The sequence below is a fragment of the Nicotiana tomentosiformis genome, chromosome 2 (genome assembly GCF_000390325.3).
Source record: "Nicotiana tomentosiformis chromosome 2, ASM39032v3, whole genome shotgun sequence".
Lineage (NCBI taxonomy): Eukaryota > Viridiplantae > Streptophyta > Magnoliopsida > Solanales > Solanaceae > Nicotiana > Nicotiana tomentosiformis.
Window position 1 is genome coordinate 142,885,478 of NC_090813.1, and position 12,319 is coordinate 142,897,796.

General features: G+C 42.1%; 1 protein-coding gene across 1 annotated transcript; it reads right to left on the reverse strand.

Moving 5' to 3' along the window:
• Positions 1 to 7,879: 7,879 nt before the first annotated feature.
• On the reverse strand, positions 7,880 to 11,412 carry LOC138905766 (uncharacterized). The gene is made up of 4 exons (XM_070194287.1): positions 10,914 to 11,412; positions 10,318 to 10,637; positions 8,150 to 8,410; positions 7,880 to 8,071 (listed from the first exon to the last, which is right to left on the reverse strand). Exons 1-4 carry the CDS (start codon positions 11,410 to 11,412, stop codon positions 7,880 to 7,882), a joined length of 1,272 nt encoding a protein of 423 aa, XP_070050388.1.
• Between the last annotated feature and the right edge of the window lie 907 nt (positions 11,413 to 12,319).

Consider the following 12,319-nt stretch of genomic DNA (forward strand, 5'->3'; position numbering starts at 1 on the left):
CATCCACACACTGTATAAGTCTGAAAAAGCTGTATTAAGCCATAACTATAACCCAAGATGTAATCACATGATATACCACGCAACTTGCATACTCGTAGCAATAATTTTCGATCACAGTAGCTGCTCAAAACAAACCCAATACCGGCAATAAACCTCATATCAAGTAAAACGTCATTCGAAACCTTCGTACACTGTCGATGATGAAAATAAACAAGTAAAAACTCATAACCACACATCAGATCAACAAGTTATGGAGCTCCCCCTCCTTTGACAAGAACTATAGCCAATTTCAAAGTCGATCAGTGACACTAATCTCCCAAATATATTGCAATCAAATCCGATTGCACCCATTCTAGGTCCAACGACCTCATATTATCAAATACAGCCACTCTACTAATATGCCACACCGATACAACCTCAAGACACAAACCGTGCAATCCGTGCACTAATAGGCAACCACTCAAATGTACTCAACATGGAAAACTGACTCAAACGAGAGAACCTCCCCACAAGCTCAACAAGTACCACCACAATGCAATGCTAAGAACTCATTACACAGTAGGACCAAGACACACGAATCTAACACAAAGGATCATATCCCAACATAACCGGTCCTATAAAATACCTCAAGCCACAATGCTCAAAATCATCAACCACACGCAATTCGATATCAAGTACAAAAAGTGCATGGCCATAACCATGAAGAAGCAAACAATACAATGTACCACCACCAGAAAAGGCCATAACCAAGGCGCAATCAACCATTCCACACCCCAATAACCATTTCGCTCGATTTCCGCTACAAGACCCAAACAGAACCGCACCAGGTGTGCATATAACCAACAAATCACAACCCCTCGTAGCATATAAGAGTAACACATATAACATATCAGAACATAAACCAGCTTAACTCTAACCGAATGATACACCTTTCAGCAATAACGGTGCTGAGTCAACAAATCCAACAAGGTGTAGAATACACATCCCCCTCGGGCCTACCAATGGGCTCCCAAATCAACTATGGTCATCCCCCAAATGGATAAATGGCCCTCCAAAAGTCCACAATGATCTAACCATGACACATATTATCACCTGGCTAGCTTTGGCCACATCTTCACAGTCCGCAACCACGAAACAATATGCTTCTGAGAACTCCCAGTCTCCAAATCCATAGAACATACGAATCACCATATCTGATCCCAACTCCAACACTCGAATGTCTAACACATCTCTCATACACGATCATCTTATGAGGAATACTTCTATAATTCTTCCGTCCCGCATAGAAAAATCTAAATATCAGCAGTCGATTAATCAGGTGGGTCTTGCAATACCAATGAAGCATCCGTAGTCAAAACACTAGGATAGGGGTATGATGGTTTTCAAATAAGACTAGGATAGTTGATTTTGATGTTTTTCAAATTGGTGAAAAGCCTAGGGCTGTGACCATTACCTAGGTGTTTGCCTAACGGAATAAAAACTTTAATGCTTGTTTTGTTGATCGGGGTGTATTATAGCTATCAACTCTCAATTACCCATACCTCTCGGTCATAGAGTGGTTTTGCCCAATTTGGCTTTCTCAAAACCAAATGGGTATCACACAAAATAGTTGATAAAAGCTCAAGTCGGGTTATTACTATCTCTAGGTTGAACACTTTAATTGGGTTAATCAATCTCTCGATTGACCCAATTTCTTGTTAGCCAAGTTTTTCTAGACTAAGTCTCTCTTTCTCAAGTAGAGACTAAGTAAAATAGGCATGAATTTTTTTTTTCAACCATTAATTCCACAAATTAAAGCATGAACTGGGCTCAATAACAAATACCCAGTCATAAACAAGCACTAATTTAATTACCCATAAGGTTAACACACTAGGGTTGGGTCACAACCCTAGTAAAAATCTAGCTACTCATGCTTGAGATTGAAGAAGAAGAAGAAAAACTAATTAAACTCATAATGTAAGCTTAAAATAATAAAATCTATTGTAAAATACACCAAAATATAGTAAACTTCCAAAAAAGGCAAAGAAAAATGGCTACAATACTTGCTGATGTCAAAACTTAACCTAATTTTGTGAAACTCGTCTATTTATACAAGGCTGGAAATTTTGGACAAAAATGCCCTTCGGGAGGTTCTGCGACCGCATAATTCCATGTGCGGTCCACAGAATTCTTTATCTGGCAGGAGCTAGCATTCTGTGGCCGCACAATTCTAAACTGCGGCCGTGAGGAAATATTTCTGCGGTCCATATATTTAGCACTGCAGCCGCAAGGCACTCTTTTGCGGTCCGCAATAGTATGATTGCGGCCACAAGATAATCTTCTGCGACCGCACAAATTTTGTGCGGACCGCAATTCGAGGAAGCTCTATACTTTGGTTTTTGTCATCTCTCTGATCTTGGATCTTAGCCCAGCTTTTGCGGCCGCACAATTCATGTGCGGTCCATAATTTGCTCAAAAGTTTGCTGAGTTTCTTCTTTGATTGCGGCCGCAAATGGAATTATTTGGACTGCACAAAGTAAGCTTTTGTGCTTTTTATTACCTTGTGTTTAGACTACTCCTTTTTGAGTTGGATTTTATCTCGGGAGTCCAACATCCAGCATTCCTGCAATTTTACACATTTTATTAGTTTCGGGAACATAATTTAATGCTTTTAGACTAAAACAATAGCTAAAAGGCGCTAATAAGCAGTCAAAATCCCCACTTATCAACTCTCCCAAACTTAAGTCTGCTTGTCGTCAAGCAAACAAAATAATTCCCACCTCTACAAGTTAAGGGTCATTTCAGCCAGACAAAGGTGAGCCATTCACACATCAGTTGGGACCAATAATTACCCCAACTACTTATGTATTATCAACAAGGCGACGAGTTAAACATTCATGCACATATAGTTCTAATGTGACACTTGAGCATCAATAGTTGACTTTATTCATCAAGGAAGCTCGCTCTCTCATGTAGGTCATTGTGGATCCCAAACTCCTCCTACTCTACTCTCTGTTTGCATAGCTCACTTAATAATTTTAGCACTCAATCCAAAGATTTATGAAAGGTTCACTCATCTCTCTCAAGAAAATGTCGCACGTACGGCTTCAAGCTTCAAGTACCTTAGGCTTGCCCCTCATGTAGATCGCCACTAATGTAAGCTCACTCGACTTGAAATCAAGTAGGGCTTTTTTGGGATTGTAATGAAGGCTTTTGGATTGGGGTTGGATACACTATGGTTGAGTGGGTTCACCATTCCTTAAGCACTCCATTTTTTTAATTTTCGGCTCATACTTTGCCAATTCTTTGAGGCACTTTCTTTTCCTTGGGGAACTATAGAGACTTAACATCACTCTTTCTTGATCATGACATTCATTTTCTCCCTCTTTGATTTCTCCATGTTTTTGATCATTACCTTTCTTTGAATTCCTTCAACTCTTCCACTTATTCATTTTTTTTGCATTTTCCTTTTTTGTTCTTTTCTTTTCTTGCCCTTTCCTTCTTATCATTTCTTTTTCTCTTTTTGTGCCTTGACACCTCTTTCAAGTCCCTTGTCTCTCCCCTAAACTTATGTTTTTAGCGAATTATTTCACAAGAGTGTTAAGGAAAGCTCGGATACCAAGAGAGGGTCACGACAAAATAGGTAAAGGCTTGTAACATGGTTATCAAATGAGAAAGGCTCGAGACTCAAATGGGTTGACTAGGGATAACAATATTGGTAGGCAATGGAAAATTCAAATGGGCCAAGGAAAGCCTACAATCACTTCTCAAGCCAAGCAAAACTTAAGATTTCACCTTGAAACACATTCGTGGAAAGTTCTAGACCTTTCGCACGAGTACTTGGACTAGCAACAAAGCATATCACCCCTCACGCAATTGGATTGTTAAAGAGGATAGCGTCGAGTGCCCACAATAACCACATTCAAGATTGAAAATTACTATGGTTCGATTAGATCATTCGATGATTGCCTGAGTTAACACAAGAGTAACAAAGTCACTAACTAGAGATATTTCTTTAAAAAACCTTGTTTCTAACCATAAGCACGTAGTTAAGTGTGTTGGTACCAAATGAAGCACGATTGACTCTTCAACCATGACTCAATTAGGTATTTTTATTCATTACTCCTACTACTATTACCTAAACACAAAACATACTCATTCCCTTAAGAAGGTTGTCATGCCATCCATTGTTGGGAAGAGTCACTCGGTTCACACAAAAACTTCCTTTGGAAAGAACCGTGACATTAAGAAAACCAAAGGCTTATTATCTACTAAAACCTTTAAAGAAGCTACTAAAACAAATAAAGAAGCTACTAACTCAAAAAGAAGCTACTAAATTAAACACTAACTAATATGAAAACAAACATAAAGAAGCTACAAAGAAAAAACTATCGAAAGCATAATGAATATACATAATGAGGGAGAAGGAGAAGATATATACATAATGAGAGAAGAAGAAAATAGTATTAAGTTATTACAAGCCAAATGTCTCAGAATCATCAAATAAGATCAAATAAAATCCACCCCCTGAATAAAAATAAGCATTGTCCCCAATGCTTAACAAAATAAGAGTAAAGGAAGGGTAAGAGTGAAGAAAAACTCCCTATGGCTCCTTGGACATCTCTGAGTCCATAGCAATGTCATCGCCCTCAGTCTTATCCAACTAGATCTCATCATCCTCAACTCTGGGAGTGACTGGGTTGGTGAACATCTGACGCACTGCCTCGGCAGTATTGGCAGCAAAGTCTGGCTCCTCAGACTGGCCAGCTGGTGCCACTAGTGCTATTGGTGTTGTAGGATCTGGGCCTGGATGTTGTGGGTCAATCAACATGTCAAATGGAATATCTCCGGCTGCAGAAAGCTTGGTAACCAGTCTCCAGATCTTGTACACTGACTTCTTGGAGGCCTGGGACTTTCTCATCTTCTTTACTTCTTCGCCCAGCTCTTTGATCACTAACCCATGTTGTACCAATGTAGCCATGATGGTGTTCTTGTTCTCGAGGAGCTTCTTCAATGTTTTTTCCACTGATGGGGGCATCTGAGGTGTCGGAATAGAAGACTGTGCTGCAACAGTATTGGAAAAGTCAGACAACTTTACAGTGTCTGTCTGCATCCAGTTGTTGAGGCTCGCCAATGTCTAGGAGACTCGCAACGCAGAAGGTGGAGCAGTAGGCATGGTCACCGGCTTCAAAAGCGAGGTGGAACCTGTGACAGGAACTGCTGTAGGTACTGAGGATGGTGGTGGGGCATGGCTGTGGCACTAGATGAAGGCTCGGCCGAAGTGGATGGAACATCAACTGCCTCTGCAACTACCATCGATGGCTCATCAAACTGGCCTATGGTGGTAGACGGCTGACCCTTTCTCTTAGGGTTGTGTGCATCCATCAATGAGTACTATGAGAAAGGCTTCTTTGCCCGCACATTTGTATCAAAGTCCCTCGGCTCTACCCTCACATCTGTGAGATACTCTGTAATGGTGCTGGGATGGAGGTAGGATGTGTCAGCTTGCCGGGTGACCACAGAGATGTTGGACGACATCACGACACCTAAATTGATAGGGTACCCGGCCATGATGGAATCAACTAGAACTACCAGAGGGATCGAAAGATATGTCTCATTCTGGCACGGGTCTAGTCTGGTGCATATAAAGGTTTGCCACCCCTTTGCCTCGAAGCTTAGAGTGCTCCTGTGAATAGAAACCCCTGCTGTGATCCATGGTGGTGGTGGCCTAAGAGCTGCTAGAATCTCTGCTAGCTAGGGACGAGCTGCATCCCTAAGTGCACATTTCCTTAAGTACTCTGTGGGCTCGACATCATTAAATCCCAAGTAGGTGTTCAATGTGAGCTGATCAAATCACACCTGGAGGTTTCTCACTTTTGTCACCTTTGTCCCTTTCTTGATATATGCCACATTGGTGTAGAATTCCCAGACAAGGTACTCCTTAGCGTCCACCACGCTCTAAGTAAACCACATCAACCCTTTGCGCTCTCTAAACTGTCTCAATACTGCAGGGTTATACCTTTCCATACCTTTTAACTGAAACTGTCGCTCAAGAGTGAGTGACTTCACTGGACACCATTCACGAAAATTGGAGAAACAAAGCCAAGCTAAAAAACCGGTCCTCCCATACCTCTTTCTTCTTCGACTGCTCAAGGCCGGCAACTATAGCAATCCCCTCTGCCATCATCAGGGATGTCCTAAAGTGATGTCTCTGGTGCCTGAGAGACAGGTATAGTGGAAGGCTCAGAAGCCTGACTGGCACACTTCGAACCCTCGAAAGTGCTATTGGATGTGAACATCTCGTCCTTGAGCGGATACCTCTCTGGTAACCTTGGCTGGACAGCCGTCTGCTTATGTACAGAGGCCGAGTTGCCCTCTGATGCTTCCCAAGATGGGGCATAAGAACTGGTCTCGGAAAGGTCTGCACCTCTCCCTCTGCCGGCTGCTATTTTCTTTCCGATTTCATGTTGTTGGGCACTAGGTAAGGGTCTCTTCCCTCGTCCCCGAGAAGGGTCACCCCTTCCTTTTGAAGTGTCGCCTCTGTCTCTAGATCGCACCATTTTTTGTATCAAGCAAAGGTGATTTTTAGTTGTAGTTCAAGTTCAATCATGTAATGAGATCTATAAGGACACATCAGAAGACACAGTTGAAGTTGCGGTATGCACATTTTTCATTGAGGCCGCAGATTGGGTCTTGGGACAGCAAAATTTTCTCTTGCGATCGCAGTTGAGGATTGCGGTCCGCACATTTTTTATTGCGGCCGCAACTCAAATCCCACAAATATTCCAACTCTCTGATAACAGATAATTGGTTATTTTGCGGCCACAACTTGTTTTCTGCGGACCGCACAATTTATCTTGCGGCCGCACATTGAATCATAAATATCACCTAGTAGAATGTCTGTTTTGCAGCCCCAATGGAAATTCTGCGGTCCGCACAATTTTCCTTGCGGCCACAGACTCATGCTTGACTAAAGGTTCCTTAGATCCAACTTCTGTGGACCGCACTATTTCTTGTCCGGCCGCAGATCCACTAAAGGTAGTATTTTTAACTAGGGCTTGAAATTATTTTTCACAAATTTGACATGGTAACAACATCAAAGTACAAAAATACAGTTACCGAGTTCCCAATTAGCAAGTACTAGATGACCCACTACATATTTACCCCCACGAGTATGTGTAATCAAGTTCAACAGACAAATGGCCTAAATTTTTACTAAAAATCTAAAAATTAAATGAAAAAGATTAACAAGATTGTGAAACATGCCAAATGAATGAGTGTGAAGAAATGAGTGATCAAATATTGCTAGACGTGTGGGTATATGATTTAACAAGAAATTTCAAAATAGTATCAGTTGTGTGGTCAGAGAGAGAAAAGGGGAACAATGGCTCTAGCCCCTCTATTTTTACCTATCGATTTCTGCCCAGGGAAAGAGAAGTGAGTGCAGCCGTAGAATTTCAATGGCGGCCTGCACTCTATTACTTGGGGGCTTAGTTGCCCTTTTATTTTGCGGTTCGCAGAATTATGTGTGTGGCCACAGATCCCTGTTTCGGACCGCAAATTTGTTGTTGCAGCCACAGATTGACCCCTTTTTCTGACGGACCAACTTCTGAGAGTTGACATTTTTCACATTCTAGTTCTGCGGTCTGCAAGATTATTGTGCGGTCGTAGAGCACTTTTGCTGCAGCAGCTGGAAATGTATGGTCCGCACAATTTTGCACAGTTAGCTAGATTTCTGTCCACCATTCCTATAAGGCACACTCATTCCTGCAGCACACTTCAAATCACGTTAGCACAATAATGACTCCTAACTACAAAAGAAATAAAAAAAAGAAAAAATAACATGGGTTGCCTCCCAAGAAGCGCCTGATTTAACGTCGCGGCAAGATGCATATTACCATCATTTGAAATGAATCACCGCCACAACGTGGCCATCACCAACTTTTCCCAAATAGTGCTTCACCCGGTGACCATTGACTTGAAATACCTCATTATTTTTATTCTTCAAGTCCAATGCACCAAAAGGCGTCATACCCATAATTTCAAAGGGACCACTCCATTTAGATTTTAGCTTTCTGGGAAACATCCTCAACTGTATGTTGAACAATAATACAAGATCACCCACCTTGAACTCTTTGTTTCAAATGTATTTGTCATGAAGATATTTAACCTTTTCTTTGTACACGGACAAACTTGCATAAGCATGGTACCGGAACTCATCCAATTCATTCAAACATGCAACCCTCAAGTTAGCGGCTACATCCCAATCAAGATTCAACTTCTTTAGAACCCACATGGCTTTGTGCTCAAGTTCCACCGGAAGATGATAAGCTTTGCCGAACACTAACCGGTATGGAGACATTCCGATAGGAGTTTTGAAAGCAGTCCGATAAGCCCATAATGCATCATCAAGCTTCTTGGACCAATCCGTCTAGTTAGCATTCACTGTTTTGGACAAGACACTATTTATCTCCCACTTGGAGACTTCCACTTTACCGGTAGTTTGTGGACGATAGGGAGTCGTAACTTTATGTGTAACACCATACTTTATAAGTAAAGTGTCATAAGCCTTGTTGCAAAAATGCGACCCCCACCGCTTATGATAGCCCGCGGAGTACCAAGCCTTGTGAAAATATTCTTCTTCAAAAATGCCACCACACTTCTTGCTTCATTGTTGGGTAGAGCAATGGCCTCAACCCATTTAGACACATAATCAACCGCGACCAAGATGTAGGTATTTCCGCAAGAACTCACAAAAGGACCCATGAAGTCAATACCCCACACATCAAAGATATCAATCTCCAAAATGGTAGTGAGAGGCATTTCATTCTTCTTCAAGATTACACCGGCCCGTTGACATTCATCACATCTTTTCACCACATCACTTGCATCCTTGTACAGAGTGGGCCAATAAAAACCACAACTTAGCACTTTGGCCGCCATTCTTGCTCTGCCATGGTGACCACCATATGGCGAAGAATGACAATCCCCAAGAATGTCACTTTTCTCTTCTTCCGTACACATCTTCTAATTACCTCATCCGTACAAATCCGGAAAAGGTATGGCTTATTCCAATAATAATCTTGACAATCCCGTTTGAGCTTCTTCCTTTTGTTTGAAGAGAACTCATCCGGGATGATTCCACACACAAGGAAATTTTCTAGATCCGTGAACCATGGTACCTCCTTCATTGAGATATCCAAGAAATGCTCATCGCGGAAGGAGTCATTGATTTCAAGGCCATCATGCGGCCTCCCCTCCTCCTCCAAACGAGACAACTGGTCCGCCACTTGATTTTCACTTCCTTTTTTATCTTGGATGTCAATATCAAACTCTTGCAAACAAAGCACCCATCTCATCAACTGAGCTTTGGAATCTTTCTTACTCATAAGATAGCAAAGTGCCGCATGATCCGTGTGGACTTTTCAATTGCAAACACAATGGCAAGAAGCTCTTTCTCTGTAATGGTATAGTTGACTTGGGCACCATTCATGGTATTACTAGCATAGTAGACCGGGTGAAAAACTTGTTGATTCGTTGCCCCAAAACAGCCCCAACCGCTACGTCACTAGCATCGCACATGATCTCAAAAGGAATACTCCAATTAGGAGCGGTGATAATGGGAATGGTTGTCAATTTGAACTTTAACAATTCAAAGGCTCTCATGCAATCATCATTGAAGTGAAACTTAGCATCTTTCTCTAAAAGCTTGCACAACAGATTCACCACTTTAGATATACCCTTGATGAAGCGCCGGTAAAACCCCGCGTGGCCTAAGAAACTTCGCACGCCTTTCACTGAAGTTGGAGGTGGAAGTTTAGAAATCACCTCAATCTTTTCCTTGTCGACTTTAATGCCATTCTTTGAGATCTTGTGGCCAAGGACAATGCCTTCCTCGACCATGAAATGACACTTCTCCCAATTTAGCACCAAATTCGTTTCTTCACATCTTGCCAATACTTTATCCAAATTTTCCAAGCAATCATCAAAGGAATCCCCAACCACCGAGAAGTCATCCATGAAAACTTCAAGGTAGTCCACCACCATGTCCGTGAAGATAACCATCATACATCTTTGAAAAGTCGCTGGGGCATTACATAACCCAAATGGCATCCGCTTGAAGGCGAAAGTACCATAGGGACATGTAAAGGTTATTTTCTCTTGATCATCCGGAGCAATAAGGATTTGGTTGTAGCCCGAATATCCATATAGAAAGCAATAGAAAGCACGGACGTCCAACCTATCAAGCATTTGGTCAAGGAAGGGAAGTGGAAAATGATCCTTCCTTGTGACTTTGTTGAGCTTGCGATAGTCCTTACACACTCTCTACCCGGTCACCATTCTTGTGGGAATAAACTCATTATGATCATTGGTGACCACCGTCATGCCCCCTTTCTTTGGGACACATTGCACCAGAGAAGTCCACGAACTATCGAAAATACGGTAGATAACCCCGACATCCAACCACTTGATAATCTCCTTCTTGACCACTTCTTGCATAGCCTCATTGAGTCTTCTTTGATGTTTAATAGATGGTTTGGCATCCTCCTCCAAGTTGATCTTGTGCATGCAAAATGCAGGGCCTATTCCCCGAATATTGGCCAATGTCCATCCAATAGCCTTCTTCCTCTTATGTAGCACCGCCAATGTAGATCTACCTCCACGTTAGTCAAACAAGAGGAAAGAATAACCGGTAAAGTAGAACAAGAGCAAGAAATTCATACCGAAGATGTGGAGGCAATGGCTCAACTCCCAGGTAGGAGGCTCTTCAATGGAAGGCTTTGTAGGAGGAGTTTTCCTATTTTCAAGATCCAAGGATAGTTTCCGAGGTGCATAGTTGTACGACCCCATTCCTTGCAAAGAGTTCACACATTCCATGAAGCCATCCATCTCGTCATCATCAAAGTTTAGCAAGACGGCCTCCAACATATCACCCACATTGATCGTGGCACTTGTATCATAAACAATCACATCAGTCACCAAGTCCACAAAAGAACACACTTTGTTGCTATTTGGTTGCCACATGGATTTGCACATGTGGAATACCACTTTTTCATCACACACTCGATAAGTGAGTTCTCTGGCTTTCACATCACAAAGAGCTTTCCCCGTAGCAAGGAAAGGTCTTCCAAGAATAATCGGCACCTCATAATTCACTTCACAATCAAGAATGACAAAATACGTCGGAAGAATGAATTTATCAACACGAACCAATACATCTTCAATCACTCCCAACGATCTCTTCATTGTATGATCGGCCATTTGCAATCTCATAGAGGTGGGTCTTGGTTGCCCAATTCCCAAGGTTTTGAAAACTGAATAGGGCATCAAATTGATATTTTCCCCAAGATCACAAAGAGATTTAGCAAACTCTGCACTTCCAGTGGTACAAGGGATTGTGAAAGCACTGGGATCTTCCAACTTAGGGGCCATTGAATGCACAATTGCACTCACTTGATGAGTGATTTTGACAGTTTCAAAATTTATCTACCGCTTCTTTGTCACCAAATGCTTCATAAACTTTGCATAACCGGGCATTTGTTCCAAGGCTTCAACTAATGGAACATTGATCGAGAGACTCTTCATCATTTCAATGAACTTTTTTAATTGAGTCTCGCCATTTTGCTTGGCGAGCCTTTGAGGGTATGGAGATGGAGGCTTAGGCAATAGTGCCTTAGCCTTTTGTACTACCGGCTCCTGTATATCAATAATGTGATCCCTAGATGGGTTCACCTCCTCTTGAGTCTCTTCCACATTGTCATCAATATTAATCTGAACTACATCATTTGATTGCATCACATTGCTCGGGACCTCTTCTTCTTGTACCGCTTGCTCATTATCCACAAGTTACCTTTGACTTGAGTTGGGTGCATTCCTACCTCTTCCACTTCTTGTAGTAACGGATATGGCATGACCCGTGTTGTTCCCACCCTTTGGGTTCACCACCGTGTCACTTGGTAGTGCCTCCTTAGGACGAGATGTGTTGTGTGAGGCAAGTTGGGCATCGGAATCGACATTGTTCTCCATCATTTGCTTGAACATGCTCTCAATATGCCCCATTTAATTGTTAGAAGAACTAGGACCATGGGAAGGATAAGGAGGCGGGTTGCTCGATTGTTGATACATCGGGGGCCTTTGAAAACCCGACCCCCGATTTCCTTGACTATTGTTCCATCTGCCTTTATTGTTACCTCCCCAATTGCCTTGATTATTGTTGTTATGCCAATTCCCTTGATTATTTCCACCACTCCAATTTCCTTGATTGTTGTGAGAATTCCAATTTCCTTGATTGTTTTTAGGTCGCCATTGTTGTTGGCTTGGGCCTTGGAAGTTGTTTCTT